We start from the raw sequence: 25,437 nt of genomic DNA, 5'->3' as shown, positions 1-25,437 counted from the left end.
TTACAAAAAAATAACTCAAAAATGGGAGGCGTGTCGTGCGATGGACTTTTAAGGACGTTCGCGCTAATTATTTCTGTGCATCCTCAATTACTGCGTACGCAAATTCAGAAATGAACCATGATAGGGCAGATGGCCATTGCTCTAGCTTTGCCTGCTTTTAACGATCTTGGACATTCGGTGACCTTTAAGTGTTTTTTTTTTCTTTTTGGATCATTTTCTCTACCGATTTTCTACGTTTTGCGAAAAAATGAAGAAAATCTATCGATTAGAAGTTTGAATTTTTTTGCAAAATGTACCATCGAATTCCGTTATTTTAGCTCTTCGTTTATCTGTGCGGCGGTTCCAAATGCCTCTTGAAGGGTTAAGTTTTGTGAAAACGTTGGCAACATTTGTAATTATTTACGCAAGACCCACTTCTACAAAATATAATTAAGATCGTTTGTCTCCGTGGACTCAACTTCGATATTTTTAACTATAAACCTCTGTAGACCATGCTAAATTACGTGCGCCAATTTTTCAAAATCACACGGTTTATCTCCGAAACGAAGTGGGTGATCCCCGTTTTTTTTTTTTTTTTTTTGCATTTCTGACACAAGTAACTCATTATCTGATTGCTGTAAAAATTTTTAAAAAAATCTATCAACTTGAAAATTTTATAAAAAATACCAGAGAACAGCGATGACGCTTCCTACGGAATCTCACCCAACTCGTTCCTTTCCAGGTACCTCTCAGATTAGAGCGAGGTAGGCCTGTTTAGGGGAGTGCAGCGTCATCAGTATGTAATTTTTTGGGTAGAATCGCAGATTTCTCTCAAGCGGGGCTCACATTCCATTGCTTTTGCCCTCCACTTAACAGCCACTGAAAAGTTAAGCTTTGAACGCAGCATATGCATGCATAAAGAATTTAATAAGTTTTTCCCACCTTGTTAATATCGGCTCGTAATTTAATTTACCACTGCTTCTTTTTTAGCTTTTTTCGTAACGTTTTCTTTTTCTTTTTCTTTTTTTTTTTTTGAAGTCTTGCGCGTTTTTTCTTTAAACTCTAACAAACTTCGAGGTCAAGAAAACTGTAAGTGACGTTAGGCCTTTTTTTTTCGCATTTGAGCGTTTGACAGTTCTTGATCCTGGGAACTACATGGAGATGGATGTATTCAATTTGTTTTTTGAAGTTTTTCAGTCAGAGGCATGTTATCCTATCTTTCAGTTCGATCATGCTGTAACAACAAATGGGTAAGGAGTTCTACGTTTGGAAGCAAGCCGTCAGTCAGTACAGAGCTAACAAAGTAACACTAGCTTCTTCGAGCTTTCATCTTTAGCATTTTATTTACATCAGTGAGCCATGGAAAACTCAAGGCAAGCAAGAGAAAAACAGTAGTGAAGACAGGCCATGAAGACAGTTACAAAATCAGAAAAGATCGACTTGGGATAGAACGATTTCTCACAACCCGCGAGCAGTGAAGATGTAAATTGGTCAAACGGAAGGAAACAATAAATTAAATTTATTGTCTACAACCAACATCACGGGTTTTGGGAAATCACTCTACTACACACATTGAAACTCAAAGAAAGTTCAAACATAAAACTTCACACTTCAAACACGACTATTTCTACGGATGAATTTCGTAGCCTGTACTAAAGAAGTTCGTGTTTCCAGCTCAGTACGTTCGAGTTTCTAACAGTATACAATGTAGCTGGAAACAGAGTCACCTACATATAATAAACTCAAAATGCAAACTGAACAACGATTCAACCAATCGGGCCTTCTTTGAGATATTTACCAGCTAGATTAACATCGACAGTTAACCTATGTCTGTAGAATTTGATGAATAAAATAGCAAAATTTCATCACTTATAAAATCAATAATATACAATTTCCTAAAATTTATATTCTTCTTATGTTTCTCTATAATACAACTGATTTCACTTCTTTCCATTTTATGGAAACCAGAATTGTGATTTGACTCTATTAAACACAATTTGAATGCAAATGATGACATCTGCAAGCAAGAATAAATGTTTTCAGTAGACGTTTGCGTCCTTATTCGCCTCAATTCTATTTCTTAATTATTATAACTCTAATTTACTTGTCGTTCTGTCCTTTTACTTCATTAGAAAAGTTCCAGTGATTATACGGATTTCCTATAACATCTGCACGTGTTTGTAACGATTTTAGGCCCCCGTCCACATTACGCCGGAGGAATCTGAAAACGAAGGTTTCGCTCTGAAAATGCATCAAATGTTTTCCGTCCAAACTACGCTGGAGGAATTTAAAAACGCAACAATCACCGGTCATTTTGGATTTGTGTTTGAGGAAACCTCGGTCAGGGATATCACGTGATTATCGTGACGTCATCGTTTTCGAAAAGCTCCGTTTTCAAAATGTTTTCCGTCCACACGAAAACGAAAACCCGGCGTTTTCAAATTTCTCCGGTTTGAAGAGCGTTTTCGAAAAGCTCCGTTTTCGTGGCGGATTGAGTGTGGACCGTAAGCCTGCCCGTAGAAACAAAACTGCGTTTTCAAATTCTTCCGGCGTGGTGTGGACGCTGTCTTAACAAGACTACGAATAAAGTTGACATATTTCGAGCGGACACATTAAAAACAAGTTATTTTACACTGAATGTTTAAAAACAACCGAACAAGGACTTAAACCAAATAAATACTGAAAACGATATAACCCTCTATACTGGTTGATCTTAATAGCCGTACATATCGAAATTTGCAGTTAAATTATCATACAAAATACTCACATTCGCGACCACTGGTAAACAAACAGTCTGAACGCGTTTAAAACGCATTTAAAACCTGTTTTAAATTCGGTTCTAACACTCTCCTGAAATGAGCTGCATTAGAGGGTTTAGACAGACTTTTCAGCTCTTTAAAAGTCATCGTGTGTTTACATGATCTTATTTAAAGATAGAAACATAATATGTTAGTTATTTTCTATTTATATTATATAATTAACGCAAGGAATTTGACGAGGCCTAACAAGTTCATCTTGTGAGCCACTCAAAAGTTACTAATGTATGAAGACTAAAATTTATAATGACTACACATGCCAAATGTACAATGAGGACATTTGCTATGCTTCAAAAAAGCATTTTGTATTGGCATCTGACAATTTCATTTCTCAAAAATAATTCTTCGCGATATTGTAACCTGTTAAATGTAGCTTGGGTTGACTATGACCATATTTTCATAATAACTAAAAATGCTAATAATTCCAACATTGAGGCGAACATAAAGAGGGTACAAAATCACACTTTTAGAGAACTTCCTGGATTTGCTTCAATCTTCTTAGAATTTCAGAAAAGCGTGGCCTTGCATCTGGGTTAATATTCCAACAATCTTTCATGATTTGATACACTGCCGGAGGTGTGTCCGCCGGTGCAGGCATGCGATAGCCATTCTCAACCTTTTCACGGGTTTCCTGCAGACAGACAAAAATTGTTTTGTGAGCGGAAATCGTTAGCAAAATAAAATGAGACTTTAACTGACTTCAGGCTTACTTGAAATACATCAATTGATAGTAAAAAGAACCGAATCCGAATATAATAAAGTTACTAAGGCCAATATTAACGTTCTGTTTAGAAAACAATTTCGTGCCCAGAGCTCAGTTTTCTTTTGGTCAGTAACAAGAACGCGGGCTCTAACTCTGGAAAATGAGCACTCTGCGCATGCTCGAAAATCAGTAGACCGTCTCTCAGTCAACTTAACAGAGAACAGCGCCGCCTAATTTTTCCAAATGAACGTCACGAAGATAGTGGACGAAAGACAAACTGGGGTATGTGCCTGAAGGCCCTCACTGACATAAACAACACACTATAATAAGCCCATAAGGAATTTGGAGAGGGCTTATATTATTGAAGAAAGAGCTAAAAAACGAGAAATGAAAATAAACTAATGTTGGTAAATACTAACTACATTTGGAACAAATTAAAAATATTGAAATACAAATATCAGCACTAAAAGTGCTGGCGAATTATGTAGTTCATATAACATCTTTGATTAAATCTGAGACAAACTTTATCACATCCTATAAGATAATCCTAGCATTTGAAATGAATTCTCTCGTGCAACAGAAAGGAATACATGGCACGTGTTGTCCTCACCTTGTTATTCATGCCAGGATAGGGCGTGTTACCATAAGAGAATGTCTCCCAAAGCAACACTCCAAAGCTCCATATGTCACTCAGAGTGGTGTACTGGAAATAGTACAGAGCCTCGGGCGCAGTCCACTTTACAGGGATCTCTTTCATATTTGAAGCTTCGTAAACTGTTGAGAGAGAAAAAAAAGACGCGTGAAACTCGATTTTCACAGAGTAAAAAATTGTCAAATAGCTGTTGATGCCATCAACATCGACTGCAGATGGAATGTTTAGATGTCAGTGTGCAGTATTAACAACTTAGGACGACTGTTTCAGAGAGTCATCAACTGTAAGTTGTTGTCCAGGTATCATGCACTCTCAAAACCATTATCAACTTCTAAACCAAGTTTTCACTTGCGCGCAGCAACATGAATAAACGGCCACATACAATAATAGTTTACAGCGGAAAAAAAAATCAAATTGCTCATGATCGTCTGTAAATACACCTCAGCCATTCCCTGAGACTGTTAACGATTTGTCCTTCTTTATGCTACTAACTTACTATCTTCGTGACATTGAGAATCTAACATCGACTGACACTCTAAGCACGTGATCGAACGTTACCTTCTTCGACTTCACGAGACATTCCAAAATCCGAGATCTTGAGTATATCTTTTGTACCAATCAAGCAGTTTCGTGCTGCTAAATCTCGATGAATGCAACTTTTGCTCTCCAGATACTCCATACCAGCTGCTGCATCGACACTAAACTTTGCTAGTTTCTTTGAGTCCAGCTTAGCGCCATTTTTACGAAGATAAGACAGGAAGTCTCCACCGACCATGAATTCCATGACTGGAAGAACAAAGCAACAGTCCATGTTAACATACGAATTCTGTTCGATGGAAAGCAAAAAAAATTGTAGTTGGTTGGCAACAGAGCGCTTTTCAGTTGAGTGTCGAAAAGTAATTGGTTTTGCATTTACCACGCTACACGATTGACTTACAAAACTCGCGCCACATTTTCATCCAATCAGAAGTAAAACCAAAACCAATCGTGACTCGTTCGCATGCGTTTTCCCGCGCTTTGCGTCAGCTACATGTAATTGCTTCGGGTTTTTGATTGGTTCACTGTACTGTCTGCGTCCTCTGTGATTGGCTAGAGTGACTACTTTGGTTTTGGTTTTACGACACTCAATTGAAAACCGCTCTATGTTAACAGGCAATGAAAGTGTGTAAGCCTACTAACATAATGCAGGACGTTGGTGACATGAATCCAGTTTGATGGCCTTAGTTCCCACAAGTCTCTTGCGGCTCAGTGGCAGAGCATCTGAGGGACTAGTAACCAGAAAGTCTTAGTTTCGACTCCTGCCTGAGGAACTCGGATTTCTTTTTCCGAGTATGCCAGTGTCACGGACAGAAAAATCATCTTCTCAAAAAAAGGTGCATATATAAATGGCCTCGCTCGCAACCAGTCTCCTAAGGCTCAGCTGTACCTTCGACTCCTGCTCGGTCAACTTGGATTTTTATCGAGAAAATTCTCAGATTTGTAGATTTCGGTGGGTTATTTGTTTCATTAGCCACTGTAGAGAGCAGCAGTAAGAAACTGTTTTTTACAACTTTTTAACATTGTGACATATACAGTGTAGATAGCTTTCATTTACAGAGTAACACGCTCGTGAGCGACTAACAAACGTGCAATGTAACCGTCATTCGTAGATGTACAACAGAATACGATGGGTATCATATTCATGAGATCAGACCCCGACGTACCTATATAAACAGGCTCTCGGTCAGCACACACTCCTATCAGTCTGACTATATTAGGATGATCATACTGCTTCAAGATCTCTGCTTCCGACAGAAACTTCTGCTTCACCGTTTGCGTAACATTTCCCTTGCAGGATTTAACAGCGACAGGAGTGTTAGAAGGTTTTAGAATTCCTTTCATCACATCTCCAAAATGACCTGAACCAAGTTTCTTCTCCTGTAGGACAATGTCGTCTCTGCACATTTCCCATTTGTCTTTTCCAGGTTTTTCCACGGCGTTTACCAAGACGGTCTTTGACTTCTTTGTCACATGAACTTTGTTTTTTACGTGGTAATCGAGCAGTTCTCGTATACTGGGAAAGCCCTGGTCTTCAAACCGTACTAAGCCCTGGTAACGAATGAGAGTTTGAATAAATTAATGGGGCACCTGTACCACAGATTCTTCTCTTATCATTGGTCGCGAGCGAATCACGAGGCGTGCCTCGACACCACGAAAACAGCGCCGGACTTAAGACGGCTCCCTATAGTTTTACGATCGCACGCGCGCTGAGGATGAAAGCTCAAGTAATCTGCGTGCGCTTGAAGGAAAACGTCAGTGTTTTTGGATATTTTCTGACGTCAAAATGAGCACAAAAAGCAAAACTGACAGTGAATTTTCTCGCGTTTCCTTCGGTGAAATTCCGTAAAATTTGGCAGATTGGTAGTAAATATTTTACTTTAGTCGGAGCTCGTTTTTCAGGGAAATCTATAAGACCAGATTTTTTGCAGCGGTAAAAGACAAAAATTTGAAAAAATCGAAAAAACCTGCCTTTACAAACCCTTCTTTTTTCGTGTTTAAAATTCGTATCCCGCTGGAAGCGATGTGTTGTAAAAGTTTTAGAAGATTTCACTGAAGAAAATTCAAGAAAATCACAAATAAAGCCACACAAACAGTAAAAACACATTTGCTTGGGCATTTATAATTCAAAACTTAAGCCCAAAATTTTAACAGAGATGATAGCAAAACACTATTTAATCATTCGTTATTACATGTAATAAGTTTGAAAGGACTGGGTGTCAAAGCGAGTGCAAAAACATCATTCAAAACATAACACTTGTGCGCGCAACGCCATAACTGATTATCCTATGTAGCCACCTTAAGTGTTGTGCGCTTTGAAATTAAATTAAGGTGATTCCTCAGAATTGCATTGCGCATCCCTACTGCGCACGATTTTCGCGTCATTAGCGCGCTCACGAGCGCGTGCACATACACAACATGTACAAAATGGTGGCTCTTGGCTTGGGAGAGGCAAATCATCGTGTTTTTCTCGGAAACGAGTACCGGGACCTAACGATTTTTTTATTTAGTTTGAATGCAGAGATCACCTTATTTCTATACAGTGAATATGGACCAATTTCTATTGCAGAGTAAAAAACTATCACGGAAAATGAGAGCATAGCTAGCACTTGTAAAAGATAATATGTGGCTCCAGAACACTGCGTGCCTAGAACATATTGTATCCCTGGCAACTAAATACGAGTGCCCTTATCATGAAAAGTACATCAAATTGCTCCTTAACATTTATGCAATACATCCATTGTTGTATTTCTCGCTTAACTTTTTCTCTATTTTTCTGCTCTCTTAATGCGTAAGGTGAATGGTTCAAATCAGAAGCAAGGTGATATGCTTCTGTTCAAATATAAAGGTTTCTGAAAGTAGATAATTTCACGAATTATGGAGTTTATTGAAGGTCCTCCTGCTCCTAATCGAATGTGGGGACCCCCCTTTTTTGTTTCAAATTTTAAGTTCTCTCGATATAAGCAGCCAACAGGCAAACATTGAAAGAAAATCTATTGTGAGTTCTATTTCGATGGAATTATCTTAAAGCAAGTAAATAAAGCATGTCGCAATTTTTTCCCCGTTTACGTTCATTTCTCGCTCTACGAAAGAATCTTCTGGTAGGTAAAGAAACGTGAGGAGAAATAATGGTCAGCACTTGGCCAAACGGATTTCGTTTCACGCAAGGCTCATGATTATACGGCCTTCAAGTGCTGGTTGCTAATGAGACACGTATGGAGGCCAAGTATAAATGCCAAACGTCTCACTATAAAAAGTGGAGGTTTCAAACGGGGAATGAAATCAAATTTCAAACAGTGAAGTTTATTTTTGCTTTATGATGAGACAAGCATAAAGTGTTTGATGGCAAAGCTTAAGTGGTACTCACATCCTCTGATTGAATGATAAAATGCTTCTGGCTGCCGTCCACGGTGCTCCGAGTTGACAGAACAAACTGTCCGGGTTTTGATGAGCTTTCTCTCACTAGATAATCTCCGTCTTTCTTCAGTAGGGTAGCTATCTCTTTACGATCAATCGTGCCATGAAACCACGGCTCTTCCTCAAGGGCAATCTCATCATTCGGCTGGAAAAAAATAAAAAGGTGTTAAAAACAATACAGTGGAATTTTTTGAACCACCTAGGACAACGGATTTTTGTTCGAAAATTCAGAAGGTTCGATAAAGCAAAGGTACGTTTATCTTAACTTTCTTTACCAAGGGAGCAGGAATTTCTTCGAATAATCAGGAATTAAGAAAAAATCGAGGTATCCTATAATCGTAATACCACTCTATGGGTTTCGGGAGAATTGTTTAAATCGTGTGCTTGTTTGTTTAGCTATTTGTTTGAATGTTAGTTTGTTGTTTGTCTGAGATGTTTCTTGTTTGTTGTTGTTGTTGTTTTATTTCTGGTTTTTGCTCATGGATGACGTAATTTACGTCATCCATGAGCTTAGTAGGCAGTCCAATGGCACTCACTCACTCACTCGATTCTGATTAATTTATTCATCAAATCCGGATTAAACATTTTCTTCCTACCTCCCTTGCTAAGTATTGTTTTTGTCTCGAGGACTTCTGGGCATATGTTTGACCGGTTTTATGGGAGTGCTACAAAGGCGTAAATTTTTGTCCAACAACATGCCATAACACGGCACGGAGGTCGAAGATGGTTTTTTGTTCGATCTGTAAACAGGGATTCCTTCGTGGGTTGAAAAATGGAAAGTTTTTACGCTAAGGAACACTTGCTACGACAAATCGACAATGAAATCCTGTAAGCGACGATCCTTGCATCGGAATCTTGAAAGCTACAATGTCTATCGGCCGTGGTCCGTGGACAAATCGACGGATCGTTTAAAAATGTCTTAATGTCACCCGGAGGATGAATGAAATGAATGCCGTGTTATCTGGAAGCTAAGGTAAGCCTTCTTGTTGTATCGTTTTTTTCCTTGAAAACTATGTCTATAAGAGCACTTTTGCGTACTTGTAATATTAGATTCTTTCGTTCGGAAACTGCTCGGTTTTCTATACACAAAAGAGCTGACGTTCGCCATTTTGTCTTTACAGAGTTGATTTCTGTCTGTCGGCGATTTATACTATCGATCAGTACTATGGATGTAGTTTGTACTGGAAATTAAATGCTGATAACATGTCTCTCGTGTATATATTCAGCCTCGTGTAGCTTTGAAGAAGCTTACGTCGAGTTCACAGTAAAGATTAGTGAGAAAGTTAAAAGTAAAATGAGCAGACTAAGAACACAAGCAAGCCTTGTGCCTTTGGCAGTGTTACAGACCGACAACAATCTTGTTTCAGAATGTTGGATCTCTCCACCTCTGGCTTCACCTCAACATAGATGATGTGCGAAGTGATTACAACATTCAAAAAGCTGATGTCAACATTTTTGTTGAATCAAAACATTGCTTGTCGGATAGAGATGATACATATCAGCTTCGTGAATTTACACTTTACAGAAATGACTAAGACTTTAGTCAGTCTAACATAAGAACTTGCTATGGAACTGCTGTGTACCTTTTAATGTTTTGAATTGTACCAAATTCCATACAGATGTAACTTAAATAATTTAGAAATTAATGGTTTTAACCCAACCAATTCCAAATATTCATGTCATTGGAATCTATCGCTCGAAAACTACATTGTAAAATTACAATTTCTCAGTTAATTCATGCTCTTACTCATCTTCACTACTCAATATTAATAGAACCTACAATTCCAACTGTACTGCTTGGGGATTTCAATATTGATCTAATGGAGGCAAATACAGAACAAAAGGCTGTAATGAAATATCTCATAACAGACAAAGGATACACTCAGTTGATGAACCAGTATACTACTGATTACCATACACAGATAGATCATGTACCACAAATTATGTGCACAACCAGTAGGTGATCATCAGCCCATATATATAAATTTCCATGAAAGCTGTTTGAATATTTGTTAAAAAGAAATTCACTGTGTATATCATTTGAGATCATTATAATTAATTTAGCTGAAGATGAAACTTTACATTCCAAAAAAGTATCTAAATGTATCAAGCAACTATTTGAATCACATATAGAAAACAGTCAGAACATTTATTTGCAGAACCAAAGAATGGTTTGAATTTCCTGTGCTTTTTATGTTCCTAAATTCCTAGTCCTCATAGAGTTTCAAAATTACATGTAACTCTACCATAATTTGGAGATGCTGTATATAAGAATACATTTTTCAGGTTAAAGGAATTATTTTAGCTCCGATGTTTCTTGAAGGAAAGCATGCCATTTATAACTGGCATTTTCTTTCTTAAACCCTTTCCAGAAAAGCAAGAAATATCACTTGGATGCCACATTTAGGTAAGTAGCCTGTTTTTATTGGGGTTGGGTACGGGGAGGGGAAAGGGCAGCAAATTAAAGATATACATGTATAATTTTTCTGCATTCATTTTTATACCCTTTTAAAATATGGGACTATTATCTCTATTGCGTATTGCAGGTGAAGCAAGTTGTACTATTGTGCATATGCAAATAACCCAGATGAACACTGTGGTGACAACTACAGTATACTATAATATGCAAGTGATAGTAAGCAAATATTAATATTAACAACATTGCTGATGCTATAAATGTTTATCAACTGCCAAAAATAATAGCAGAAGACCTCATAGAAACCGGCTTTAACAACACAAGTCACCCTTAAGACTTCTGCCATGGAATTAATCTGAGAATTACAGGTGGATGTGGAATACTCCTACTTAGGAAGAGAATAAGATGCTTTCAACACTTGTGTTACATGTAGCTGCCACTTGAGCTGTCGAAACTCATTCTTTGCAAAAGACATTGGCTACAAGCACATAAAATGGCTCTCCAAACTGCACGCCGTAAATCCTCGAATTAGTGCCTGGGGCGCTTATTTCAAATTTAGGAGAAGACGAGGGGGCGCTTATTCGAGGGGGGCGCTTAATCAAGGAGGGTGGGGTGCTAATTTGTGGATTTACAGTGTAATTACAGAGTCGGAAACACTTTGGAACTTTGTTCAAGTGGGTTTCTTAAAGTTAAGAATGTTGACAAGTGAAATCCGCCTTATGTCACTACATGTGTCAAAACTTAACTCAGAACCTACAGCTTTACAGTGGAATACAGAAATACCACTTCAACTTAAAATTAGCAGCTCCATATCATGTTCATATACATGAACATATACATGTAGAGAAACATCAGTTGTTTATATTAGGTCTACAATTAAAGGAAAATACTAGACTGCGTCATAAAGGAACACAAAAATAGAATATGTTAATCTCTCTCTCTATTAATGAAATACAAATCTTGCAATGTTTATTATAGTATAAGCTATCCTAACTGTTTCAGCTTATACCTGTTGAATTTTCATTCAATACTTAAAATGGTTGTTATCATGCTGTACTTCTATTACATGTGGGTCCTGCTGCTGTTAAGATTATGTTATTTATAACTCAGCCAAAAAAATGTATAATCTGATCTGCATGTACATGTAAAGGAGACTGTTGGCTACAATGTCTCCTCTTAGCTTTTATGTGCTACATTATGGTAGTCAGTATTTCAGTGGACTTAAAAAGAAAGGAAATGTTCCTAATAAAAGCAGTGTTAAACTTGATTTTTGCTGTTGTGCTCTAGCTGTTGAGATCTATTTCAAACATGTAATAAATAATTGTTTATTATAAAACAATTTTACCAGAGAATGAATTCAACCACCTAAAGAGTGTCAATAAACAACCATATTTGGACATCAAAACCTATCCATCACATTTGACCAACTGATGTTTCTTTTCCTGTTTTCCACTGCAGTACCAAGAACAACTCTACAATGATCAATTCCTCTTCTCTTTATATTCAACTATGTTTTCTACATTCATCCAATAGGCCATTTCCAAGTTGCCTTTTGCCTCTGTCAAAACAAGTCTAAGTACAAAACCATTCATATGACTGTCGCCTACAGGTTCATTAACTCATTTTTACATGAAAGCTTTCGCACGAAGACTCGTTTTGAAACAGAGGCAAAAGGAAACGTTCATCCATGAGCTGCTCACAGGAGCCTTTGATTTTATATGTATCAAGTTCTTGCTGCTGTTTTGCTTTTTCGATTTTGACCAACATCAACTTGTCAGACGTGCTGCAACCAGTCAAAGAAAGATTTTTTGGCCAATCAGAAGCCAAATAAATCAACCACGTGATTTGGCTACTGCAATTTCTCCTGCGCTTGCCAGCGGTTTCAAGAGGTATGCCTCGGTCAAAAAACTCTCATGACAGCTCCTGAATACGACATCGTAGCAAGTGTTAAAACACGAAATGGTGAAATAAAGAAATAACAAAATGTATGATACGGTTAACCCATACAATTATTGAGAGCTTCTTCAAGTCAGTGATATTCAAGCTAACCGGAGTGCCATTTAGGTTATCCGTAGTAACATTTCGTCATTTTGCCATTTCGTGTTTTAAAAACTCCAGCAATAACAAATGCATTTTCTTTTTTACCTCGAGGTATTCTCCTGCGACTTCATCCTCACTATCTTCGGAGTCTTCAATATTTGAAGTTCCATTCACTCTCTCTTCATTGGATGACGCCACGTATCGTCGAGGTTTGGAATCACAGTTGCTTGAAGAATTCTCTCTCTCCGTCTTTCTTTTCTTAAAAAGTGTTGGTATTTTTCGATTGCTTTTTCTGATCTCAGGTGTTGACTGACCAAATTCCTGCAGGAAGCAACCCACAAAAATACATGTTGACTGTTGTTGTTTTAGGAAGGCTGTTCTCGATATTGTTTATATTGTTTACTATATTTCCAAGTTTTATAATGCCTGACAATTGAGGTACTATTACGAAATACGAAACACAACTTCAAATCCGCTCACCCCTGATGGTGATCCTGGAGCAGAAAGGTCTGCAAACTTTGAAGGTTGAGAATTACCAAGTTTGTCCAGAGCAGATCCGATCATGGTACACATTTTCTGAAATGTAACAACAACAGTAACGATGAAACCAAAAGCTCCAATTAGGAAACAAACACTATCTTGATAAATCACACTTTACACTTCTGCTTCATACCATGCAGGGTCACTGATTGAAGGCTTTGGTCTCTCCTTAGATTGTCAACTATTACAAACAAAGAGGCAACATTTTCCCTGAGTGGCTGGTGGGGAGAATAGCCAAGTAAAGAATATGAGCAGAACTACAAAGTATGTCATGAACTCAAGTGAACAGCTCGTTAAGGAGAATTTAACAAATATTTTGTTTGGTTCCCTAAAAAGGATGGAGCACTGACTCAATTGATTGAGCAGTCTGGGTTTTAGCACTGGCTGGCTTTTTTGACAGAGCACTTCTCTTGCAGTGCTGTTAAACACCCAGGACAATTTGCCAGTACTGTAGGGCTACCAGGGAACTGTTATAGCAACCTGGCAAAACACTGGGGATAGGTAGTGATGGGAATAGTGGTTCTCCCAAGTTGCTTGAGGCTACAGACCTAGACTGGTCAAGCTTTGGCAGTATGGGCCACACCCCTAGGGTAGGTCTAGATACCAACTAATCTACACCTGTTATTACCCTATACATGTACAAAGAAAACTTGCTCTATGATGAAATCAGATAGTTCCAAACTAGAAGATTAGAGATATTTGATGACTGGTCAGAAGAATTTGTATCTTGATAGTTCATTTAAGTACCTGCAGTTTTGTTTGACTGCACTTCAGGTCATCCACATGCCAACTGAGAACTGCGACAGTCTGCTCTTTTTGAATGATGCTAAAAGTTAAGTAAAAAGAAAGTTAGATTGTGATACATAAAGTTGAGTAAACATTTTATGTGTGATCTGGATTAAATTTATTTGTCGTTACTTCCCTCCTTGTAGAAGAGGGTTTTCTTGCAACCAAGTTGCCTGGTTTTCCTCAAGAACCAACATTTCCAAATTAGAATGTTACTCCTTGACAGTTGGGTCAGCAATTCTTTAAGAGGGCACAATGTGTGCAAAGGCTAGGTGACTTCAACCTTATGTGCACACTGCAGGTCTATCTACATTGTAATTGCTGACAAGGGTTATTTTGTATTTGATGTATAGGACCCAACATGAAAACCAACTGTAGACAATAGGGTTCTTTTCTTTCCTTTCAAAATATCTCCTATAGTCCTACTTTCGAATACAGCACAACAAACTGTCCGGACACAAGGAAGTTTAATTGTCATAACTAAGAATTACAAAGTTAGCACTTGAACTGATAAAATAATATGACATTGACTTACCACAGTGACAGTACATGTTGAACATATGAAGGGGTGTAACAGTGTTACGTATTTTCGAACTTAACTCAATTACATGAGATAGCTTCTTGCAGATGTTTGGTTGCTTTTTTATGCCAATCCTGTTTTTGCACAACACTGTTCAACTAACTGAACACATGTAACATGAAAGGTCTGCAAGTGCAAATTAGCAAGCAGCTTGAGATTATCGCAAAATAACCAACTTCGCACCTTAAGTGTTCATTGCTGCCCCCAGTCTTTTCAGCCTGGAGCTTGTTGGTTTCCTGTTCCAGTTCTGCTTTCTATAACATCAAGAGTAAAATCCAGTCAATTAAAAATGCACTGACCACAATAATAATTATTATTAATTCAAAAATTAACTTACTTTAGCCTCCAGTTGTTGTTCCACATTTTCAAGTTCATTACTGAGCAGTGCTCTCCTAAAGACAAATAAGACAAATAGTATAACTGTTGACCAACACCCTTTTTCTTTCTAAAGTTCCTTTTTGAAGAGTAAACATGGGCAACTTCCTTAGCCCAATGCATTTACTCTAGACATCTGACTACAAGGCCATTCAAGAATTCATAGTCAGAAAAAAAAGTCTGATATGCAAACATCTAACCCATTTCAGTTTTCCCCACATGTCAAATATTACAAGTAACAAACTACTAAATTCCGATATGATAAAATTCTGCAGTTATATCCCCCCCTGAAAATAAGCCAGCTCCACGTCACCACCAGCAAAAATGTCAAAATAAGCCCACTTAAAATGAGCTCTTAATTGTCCATAAGTTTAGTTACACATGTAACCTTTGAAGAAAGATCAAACTTTCATGTACTACTGTGTACACAGTACACAGACACAGTATCCAAAATGTACATGTATATCACTGCCCGTCCTTGCCACATACCCACGCCATCCCCACCCCCTAATAATAAACCATTGCAAAATTAAACCCAGCAAGCCCAGTCTTTTGAGCAACTATAAGTGCACTAATTAACACATTATCACATAAAAAAAATATATCATAATAATACAACATTCACCATGTACATGATTTGATCTTGAAGCCATCTTTTCTTTATGAAATATTTCAAAATCAGAAGAAGAGCAAAAACTAATCACACAAGGTACTTACTTGTGTTGAAGTTTTTCTAATGTCAAATCATTGACAAGCAGTTCATTAGCAATAACTCCTGAAGATGTCAGTTCAATGAGAGCTGAATCGAACACAAATGGGTAAGCTGGTGCCTGGTTTTGCCTGAAAACAAAATTTAAAAGTGAGAATTGGTTAAAATCTGTACATTTCATCAGTCACCTATTAAGTAAAATGTACTATGGTACCTTAAAGACATTTTTGCAACAGCTAAATTTTGCAAAATCCTATAATACAATGGCAAACATGTATGTTGCAATGGATAACTAGTCACGAACACAACTGTAGCATCAAACTGAAAGATTCACCAGTTGCCACAGGCAAATAATTACTCTAGTAATAATTTAACTGCCAACCTAAGTTTTCTACAAACTGTTTAAAATAAGTGAATAGCCAACAAGTGCAACCAAATTGAGTGGTTCTTATAGAAAACATGAGTGAGTTGTAAGAGTAATTTATCATTGTTTCTAGTGGACTAAAAAGGCTTAATATACACCATAACATACAGAGAGTGTTAAATGTGCTTAAAAGAAAAAAAAGGCAGAGTCACATTCTCTCTTTCAAGAGCGGCATGTGCATGACCATGTTCTACATGGATGTTAATAAGTGTTAATAAGTATTTCTTAATGTTAAAAAATAATAATGTCTTTATGTACTTGTGCCTGGTGATAAAGGAGGCATATTCTTTATCCTTTTTTACTTCATCAACACTAGCTTGTACTGCTTGGCTTGATGTCAAATACTCCTCACGGCAACAGTTTGTAAGATTTACTGCATCCTGGAGAAGATCCTTCCTACAACACAACACATTAAGACTACCTCATTTAAATATTATAAGAGAAAAGTTTTTTAATATAAGGAACACCATCTCTTTGAAAACATACATTTATGTTTTTCAATCTGTTTTATGTTTCTTTAAATGAAATCTAGAAAACAATTGCTGAATATTTCCATCTAGAAACACATTCAAGTGAAAGTTTGGGAGAACCTGGAAAAGCTCTAGAACTTGCCTAGTATTGCACTAATGTTTCACAGCATTTCCAATTCTCACATACCTTCACTGGTGTTTCTGTAACTGGATAGAAGCACAGAAACTGTGTTTTACTTCTTTCATACAATGTGTACAATTATATATTTATCAAGGCGATCAGTCCACAGCGAGTTCATTCTGGATTCTTTTTGACAAGTATGACACAAGTTCGGCTAGAATCCAAAACACTTACCATTGGGAAATGTATTCCTCTTGTAAGTATTGCAAAGAATTCAACATTGTTGGAACAAGAATATCATTGTAAAATCCTTGATGACAGTTTCCTGATTTCAGAGCCAGTACATAATCATTATGATTCTGATGTAGTTTGAGAGTCGATCTCACATATCGATCTTTAGATCGTTCCCAGTCCTTATTGTTAAATTTGTCCTTCGAAAGAACTTCTTCATATTTTCTTTTCCCTGTCTCAGAGTCTTTGGCATTTTCTTGGTATGTTTTCCTTAGTCTGTCAATTTCATCACATTCTTGTTTGTAGCTGCTCTCCGTTCTAAATTTCTCATTCTTGTACTTTTTTAATAAGTTTCTTTTGTCCTCTATGAGCTGGTCAAGTCTTTTTACTGTAGTAGAATTCAAGAGGTTGCTGAATTCTGTAATCAGTTTTGCCTTGCTTTCACTTTCAAAGATATATGTACACCATGCCTGGAAGAAAAACGCATATACTGTTCAATAAAATGTGTTAGTTTCCTAATTAAAATTATTTTTAAAAAATCATTATGTGACTTGGATGACCCATGAAAAGGTGAATTTCAAAGTACATGTATCCCTTGTTTACATAACAATTATTGTAAGCTACATTTTATTACTTGTATTTACAATTTTGACAGCAAAAATTGATGGTCAGGAGAGTTTCATACTGACTTTCTTATTATCTTTTACCTGAAAGACTGTGACTTGCGGGTCTCTCCAATTCATTCCTATGAGTATGCAATTGGAAAAGCACTCTGCGCATTACCTCAGGATATTAGTGTTATAGATATACATCAGGCAAGCGACAATAATTGTCCCTTGGTAGTTTTATTAATTGTTAATAAAACTACCAAGATCATAAATAGATGCAACATGTGTCAAAAGCAAAATTTCAGCCTAAGTGAGACAGGTGTACATTAAAAAATGATTAAAATAAAAAAGATAGCATATAGAATTACACAGCATATACTCACAAGGTTTACAATGAAATACAGTCGACATATCAAGCCAAGGATGATTTGTATGTAGGCTATATCTTTTATATTCTATCGATACTAACAGATAGCTGGACGATTTCTCCATAGGGTAAAAAATAAAACTGACGATGCAACGTTGATTTTATACAAGCTCACAGCGTTTTCATTTGTTTATAAATATTGCATTTTCTTATGTCTTTCATTTTTCATCAGTAAGTGTCCACTAACAGTGGGGCTGGAAAAATGTCTACAAGTACAATATAGGAAGTAATATATTGCACTACAAATACAGGCTCAAAATACCATTCTCAAAAATTGATATTTTTAAATGTAATTTTTATTCACCGATCAAATTTCCTACATTCCATGTACTTCCCGGCTGAGGAAGAATTTATGACAAACAGTTGTCCATGGCTTATAGATATAGACATTTTAATACAAATTCCTCAAAGACAAAAAGACGTCCTCGATCGTAAGTGAGCTTACATGTACTTCGAAAAGGAAAGTTGAGTTTCTTGTTTAGCTTAAAAGTTCCTTATACCTTACACTGTTTACGCAGCATATTTTAGCATTTTGACTCGAGAAATGTGAGAATTTGTGTCGACACAAATAAACGTGATTAATCACAAAGCTAAGATTAACTGCCTTACAACGATCACAGAGACAAAATATCCAAGCACACAAATTTCTAACACAAAAGAAAGGGTCGCAAATTTTCACGTCCTCTTTCTGTTAAAAGCTTCCGACGAAGTCGCCAAGTCAATTCTCTCCATACCGAATTCCTCACATAAACTTAACAAGAACACAGACATAACCGAAATATAACTTAAATTCAAAATACTTACCTTTCTAATCGGGCTCTCTTTGTCATTGTCGTTGATAACCTTACAAGCAGCGGTGTTTATTCTTCCAAGCGCTGAAGCATAATCAAGTTCCACTTTCGCCCTTTTGACAAGATACTCTCTGGCATGTTCCAGATGTTTTAGCTCGCCTTCGATGTGAGCCACGATTGCTTCATGTCCAGCTTTGGAGAATAAATCTACTGAGAATCGTAGATGCTGACTTTCAAAATTCATGCTTTAAAACTGGCCAGCAACGCCCGAGAGAGCGGTAGTATTTGATAGAAAACACAATCACCACATCCTGCACGGTATGTTATTTCCGAAGCAATTTTCACGCGAGGCTTCCGCCTTTGCTGAATATTGCAAGGCATTGTGGGATGATTAGTAGCCGCGCCTTCACGGTCCAGCATTTTCTCGGAGTTTTCCCACTAACTGTGAGATTTCCTCTTTATAGGTTTACAAGGAGGGAGGTTTCCCTAGCAAGCGAGCTAACCCTAGCTGGAGGGCAAAAGATAGCCCGGGTTTACAAGAAAAATTTCACAGCTAGGGTAATCCTACAACCCGGGACAACTTTTAAATGAACGGTTACACTCAAAGGGTCTGGAAACAAGTAGAAATTTAACCCAGGTGGGCGAGTTAACCCTACCTGGAGTGTTTACAAGGGAAAAAGTGAACCCGCCTGCCAGGGTAGCCTTAGCACGCAGATAGGGTAACCCGCGTACCCGGGTAACCCTAGCTGCTTTGTAAACACGACGAAGAAAAAAAGAGGAAATGTGTGAGTGTTAGGGTAACACGCTTGCTACGGTAACCTGCTTGCTAGGACCGGCCGCGCCTGAACCATCTCTCTTTGTAAACAGAGAGACTAAATTTTATACCGCAGGTCTGACGTCAGCTAATGGAAGCTTCTATTTTCGATCATCACAAAACGTTGCGTGATTATTTAATAAATGGAGGCTGTGAATGCCACCAGGAAAGTCACGCGATTTGACTCTTCTGATCTACGTGGTATACGGTTGATGGAAAAGGTGTATCATATCCTGAGGGCCAACGATATCTTAACGCTACCTCCCTGGCAAAATGTCTTTGAGTTTGCCGCATTATCCTTCTGCTTCTTCATCGCGTAACGAGTCCAAGGAAGGTCTGGGTACTGTAGGAGGCTAATTTTCTATGGATGGTTTGAAGGTTCTCCAAGGAGGATGGTTATCTTTCAAGAATTTCCGGGGCAAGAATTTCCGTGTTGATGGCAAAGCCCCTGGACTCAGTTTATAGTTATCATAAAAAAAAAATGTTTTAAAATATCCTATTAGACATATAATGGGAGGAGTCAGTGCTGAAGCATAAGAACGTCCTCAAACCAGCATGAAAGAACCTGGTGATGTCCACGTTTTGCCCGACGCCATTTCTGCTCGTAAAGTCAGCCGTGTGTAATAGGAATCCAATCATGAATGTTCAAACACCTATTAGTCCAATAAATATACGTCAAAAAAAAAAAGGAAATTGCGTGGGCTAAACGATAATTGCCTTTACAGTCGTCACAATTTATTTTTCAAATTTCCGTCAGATGACAGTCACTGATGTGTTGAGCCCTGTCAAATCAAGGATTTTCAAAGCATTAAAGCAACAGGGTGCACTAAAGGTGTTTTCTAAATAATTTTGGAAACAACTTCCGCGTAGGAGAAATCTAAAATTAAAACGCATCAGTTGGCACGCAATGAATGTGGAAATAATCACTTAATTAATCTTAAACGTTTTTGTCTTAACTTAACAACAACTTCAATTACATACAGTAACTTTCTTTGTTTAAGCCGGTATGTATCACCGGAAAATAAACAGTTTATGAATACAACTATTTGGATCTAGATATTTATAGATTATTTACATTCGAATTGTTCTATACTTGTAAAGAACTTTACAAATATCACTTCCTCTCGTTGAAATGACGGTCACTTTGCCAAAAACAACGCAGTCAAGCGACTCAGTGGGTGGGTGTTTTTTTAGGAGTCACGATTTAATTTTTCTAACCATGAAAGAGCTCGTCGAAAAAACGTCGACAACTGGCTAGTCATGGAAATATTACTCAAATTTCCGCTTAGAACTTATCAACAAGGTATTGCAATTTTCGTCGGCCATCTCACATAAGTGTGTCGACAAAACCGTTTAATAATATAATACCGACGATTCGTGACTAAACTAACATGTTTGTGCTCACATAAGTGCGACTTGTCTATGCCTGTGTTTTAACATAATATAATTATGCCAAAACGGTCCTTTTTTATTGTATCTCTGATCAAGTCGATCAAGTGAGACATACCTGAATTGAAAAGTGATTAAAATACTCTCTGCACAATCCCTGTTCCATTTCCAAACACTTCCATGACAAAAATCCCGAACAAAACTGTTTATGCGCGATTAACAATGGTGCATGCCTTACACGCAACTGGCAAATATTGATCGTGGTCAACACAACGGCCAATTATATTCAGATATTACTATACAGAACAAAAGAGCTACTTTAGTTCAGTAATGTTGCTTCATTAGTTTATTGTTTGTTTGATCGTCTCGTGACTGTAACGCGGTCACTCAAGTTGATACATTTATATGCGCCCTATGAGTTCAAGTATGGCGTGTTCCTTAGCCCTTCGCCATGCTCACAAGAATTACAAGAACAGAGTCTACCGTGAACATCTGCATCGTCTTTGTCAGTTCGTAAATATCGACAACTTCGGAGTTCTTCGTAAGTACTCGGTCTGTTTTTCGGATCCGATAGCGAGCGGTCTTTTCGTAAAAATTCCATTGGGTCTTTTGCTGCAAGACTTGATGATCTGGTACGCTGAGGGCCGATATTCCACGACTGTAATACTTCGTTAATGGTCACTTTAGGCAGCGCCATCTCTTGAACCCTATCCCCTACACTAGACCCTTTTGGCGATTTGTCGTTTTTCTTGCGCGCAGAAGACACATTCGGGGAGACCGCTTTGCCAGGACTTCTCGTTCTGTCCACTGGAGTTGAAAGTTTGGTTCCTAACCCTTTAGGCTTGGTGCCACTACGACTCATCCCTCTCTTTGTATCCTTCGTAGAGGGTCGACTAGGAGATTCCTCATTTATCTGTTCCAACAAAGAGCGAGGCGAAAGTCGCCAAGTGCGGGCTTCACGATTACTGTTCTCCCCTATATGTAAAAGAGGTTGATTTAGATTCTGTTCGACGTTAGGCAAGGAATCAGGTCTTGATTTCTTCTCCTCTGGTTTAACAACTGTAGCTTTGCTTACTTCTTTACTGAAGACAGAATGTCTTGGCAATGGTTCTTTCGGTGTCAACTTCGTAAAGCGCAAATCGTGAACTGTGATGTTCACCTTGTCAGATCGTAAAGTCACGCCCGATTTCTTGTCGCGTGTGGTTCTCGCGCTTGAAAAGGACTGTTTTTCACTTTGGCTCTTTCCTTGTAAAGACCCAATTTCTCTTCCCTTCTTTATTTGCGTTCTGCTCCCAGACATGTTCCCTGAAACCGTCGAAACGTGTTCCAAAACATGCGCCGTGTTATGTCGTGCGGGAAGCTTGCCTGTAGTGACGTTGCGATCGTAATAATAATCCCGATTTTCTTTGTTTGACACGAAGTGATCCATGTAAAAATGACCCGGGTCAATTTGCCGGTGATTTGGTTTCACGCGAGTTAAGACTGCTGTTTTGACGCGGCGTTTTGAGTCTGTGACTTCAGCGTTACTGGTCTTTGTATCGCCTTGTAAAAGTTCTTCAAGTGAACCCGCTGATCCCTTGTCGGCTACTTCTCCCATCGAGGGAAAAAATAGTGTTTTTACATTGGTTTCCTGCGGCGATGTTAGAGAAATAAGCGGCTTCATTAATGAATTCTCATAGGTGACGCTCATCTTATACAACAGATGAATTCAAGCGGTACTGTATGTGCTGAAACAATAACAAAGACGGTATGAGCTAGCGAAGGTAATCTCGTAAAATTGAAAAGAACACTGAGTCAGTTCGGTGATCCTGGATGGAAGGCGTGTTTCGTTGTTCTGGTGGCTTTTGCAATATGACTGTTTATGTCGTATCATAGTTTGTTTTATTTTTAGAAGAAATGATCTCAAGATATAAGAATTCGTAATCCACGCACATTCTCGAATGTTTCCGATGTTTCCGCAACCTTTTTCAGTCACACAGCACGTGACAGAATGAGCAACATTCTGTCAACACTATGGTAAGTTTTTTGCACGTCAGCGGGCGTCGCCCAAATTGAAAGAAAAATCCAAATATTGATACAATACTTGTAGTCAACAAACGATTCTTGCCAGAAGATAGAGTAATAAATAATAAACTTGAGATAATAATAACGCAGCAACCAATTCAAAAGAAGTTAATTTCGCCAGAGAAATTCCAGAACCCATACAAGAAATCGTAAATTTCCCACTGTCAGCTGAACAAAAACTTTGCAAACTTCTGAAAATTCCTATCACGTTTGCCTGCTTTATTTATACAGACCGTGACATTCATTTACCCTCGTTTGGTTTTCCCTGAAGCTGATTATTTAAATTATGACATTGCAATTTTGTTGAATTTTCGGCACACTCGTGTTCAATTCAAAAAATTTAAAGTTCAGTACTCGTCTACCCTTCATTACGTTTTATAGTGAACGAAAAAAGAAACCTTTTCAAGTAGTCTTTGAATGGATTTCTTAGCGAAGAAGAGGGAAATTAAAAGAAAATCGGAGAGGCGAATGCAATGAAAAGAAAATAACGCTATTTACATTTTGCGCCAAAGAAACGACAGGGAAACTGAGAAAAGAATTATCAAAACTGTTAAGTTGTAAAACTTACCTAGTCGTGTTCTCTTGCAGGAGTTCAGCTGCAATTATTCTTGTTTTATCTCCTTAAATCTGCAACAAAGGTTTCACTTGGTGAACTCGACACACGCTCGCAACGTTTTAAATGAACAAGTTTTTCAAAGCGACTGATCAATCCGGCTTCATTCGTTGATGAGTGGAACCACAGGATGGGTGCAGCATTAATTAGAAGGGAAATTAAAATATCGTATTGTTGGCATCTAAAAACACATAAGCGGCATTTGTTTGTTCCAGCGACTTGTGGGTAAACAAAAGGAAGCCGCTTGAAGGGTGATCAATTTCATTTCTTTTTGAGCTGAATAGATCTGAATAGAAAGTAGGTAATGCGCTTCAGTAGAAAAGTAAATACCGCAGTTGCGACGTGACCATAAAAGACATCGTGAAGAGAGTGAACAGAAAGATCGCATCGACGCCGCAGACCGTGACGCATGACGAAGACTGCAACATGTCTAACGTTAACTTCAAAAGTGGTTAAGGCTAGTCATGGCTAGCTATATTGAACTGGAATGTTGCAGATGAAGTTTACATACTTGCAGTACCCAGACCATGGCCTATGCATTCAAAGCGAGAGGAGAAATAGGCGTAATAATTATTCAATGTTGCAAATTTGCATTAATTGCAAAGTGACAAACAATAAAACTAAGATACAAAAAGGCTAAAAAGCGCGCTCCGCGAGCGCATTTCCAGTTCAAACTCGTTATGCTATAAGTCCTTGCCTTAAATAATAAGAAAACATATTTTTGTGTTAGAAAGAAGTCGAAACATAACATTAGCATGAATTTAGATTCTATTTTTGTATGTTTTCCGAAAATTTTTCTTTTTATATTTTTTGTCCTTCAGTTTTGACTTTGGCTTATGCCTGACTCTACAACTATTAGCAGTGAAAAACACTCCCTACAAGAAAATTAAAACCTCACATGACGTTTTATCCTGGTTGAACATGGGCCCACATTCAACCATACCCCACCCTCCCCCCAAGATATTGCTTTGTCGTCCTCTTCTCCCCAAGCCTTCGCAGTTCTCTGAATCCAAGATGGCAGCACTCGCTCGATCCATGCCGTAAGCAATCATTCTCCTCATTTTTTTGTTGTTGTTGTTGTTTTGTTTTGTTTTTGTTTTGTTTTTGTGACTAAAATCTTAAAGGTTGAACAACGTGCTTTCCACTGTAACTTAAAATCATGATCATTGATAAGTGCTGACCAGTTTTAGAACGGATTTGAAGTTAGCGTTAGAAGTGTCTAAACGGCCACAAGGGTTTTTGTGGTTTTGTTTCTCTATAACATGTAAGAAAAAGTATTCTAATGAAAACATTTAGATTCCGAAGCTTTTTCGCCATAAAATCGAGCTTTAAAGTTTTCGCTTCGGACGCGCCCAAAGAAGTTGACCGCGTAATGAAAGATTGGTGACCAATAACGTCACTTTAGCAGCGTCTCTAAGCTTCGTGCTTTTAACGGACCTTATTGTATGGCTAGCTCCGTGAGCGGGCAAGATGAATCAAATCCTGCGCTGTGATTGGCTACCCGAGCGGGCAAGATGGAGCTATCTTGCCCGCTCGGGACTACCCGCCATGACCCGCAAGAAAAATTTCCGCGAAATTAAAGCCATATAATAAATCCTTTATTGACCAAGCTTGTTCGGTCAAGATGCCTGGATATTGGCCACGTTCTTTTTTTGCGAGTTTATGGACCTCGACTCCGTCTCGGTCCATAGACACGCAAACAAATGAACTTGGCCAATATCCAGCAATCTTGCCCTCACACTTGGTCAATAACCCATACATATTCGTATTCTCGGTATTGGACTGGAACTAGCTTGCAATGGAGGCTCTTGCCATGCGGGGGAATATCATTAAAAAGACATAAAGAAGGCTTTCGCAAATATTCGATCAATAATGGCAAAAATTTAACTACCAAAAAAAACCTCAAGCTGACCCCGTGAGGGAAAATTGAACTTG

The 25,437-nt window shown here is 38.0% G+C and overlaps 2 protein-coding genes across 3 annotated transcripts; both read right to left on the bottom strand.

Moving 5' to 3' along the window:
- Positions 1-1,293: 1,293 nt before the first annotated feature.
- LOC110054173 (tyrosine-protein kinase Fer-like) lies at positions 1,294-19,004 on the bottom strand. Of its 2 annotated transcripts, XM_020760509.2 has the most exons (15): positions 18,636-18,749; positions 17,504-17,541; positions 16,800-17,266; positions 16,233-16,370; positions 15,559-15,681; positions 14,804-14,858; positions 14,650-14,720; positions 13,848-13,926; positions 13,041-13,136; positions 12,666-12,881; positions 8,055-8,249; positions 5,854-6,238; positions 4,709-4,936; positions 4,109-4,272; positions 1,294-3,426 (listed from the first exon to the last, which is right to left on the bottom strand). In XM_020760509.2, the coding sequence occupies exons 2-15, from the start codon at positions 17,537-17,539 to the stop codon at positions 3,262-3,264; spliced, it is 2,418 nt and encodes an 805-aa protein (XP_020616168.1). In that variant the 5' UTR covers positions 17,540-17,541; positions 18,636-18,749; the 3' UTR covers positions 1,294-3,261. The 2 variants fall into 2 exon arrangements, with proteins under 2 accessions (XP_020616168.1, XP_020616167.1); XM_020760508.2 differs by lacking the exon at positions 17,504-17,541 and having other exon boundaries at positions 18,636-19,004.
- Positions 19,005-20,344: 1,340 nt separating this feature from the next.
- LOC110054200 (uncharacterized) lies at positions 20,345-23,629 on the bottom strand. The gene is made up of 2 exons (XM_020760555.2): positions 23,458-23,629; positions 20,345-22,552 (listed from the first exon to the last, which is right to left on the bottom strand). The coding sequence occupies exon 2, from the start codon at positions 22,513-22,515 to the stop codon at positions 21,238-21,240; it is 1,278 nt and encodes a 425-aa protein (XP_020616214.1). The 5' UTR covers positions 22,516-22,552; positions 23,458-23,629; the 3' UTR covers positions 20,345-21,237.
- Positions 23,630-25,437: the final 1,808 nt, after the last annotated feature.

This window comes from Orbicella faveolata, unplaced genomic scaffold (genome assembly GCF_042242905.1).
Source record: "Orbicella faveolata isolate gen_17 unplaced genomic scaffold, um_ofav_v1 contig_1, whole genome shotgun sequence".
Classification (NCBI taxonomy): domain Eukaryota; kingdom Metazoa; phylum Cnidaria; class Anthozoa; order Scleractinia; family Merulinidae; genus Orbicella; species Orbicella faveolata.
This window is presented reverse-complemented; position numbering and strand designations above follow the sequence as displayed.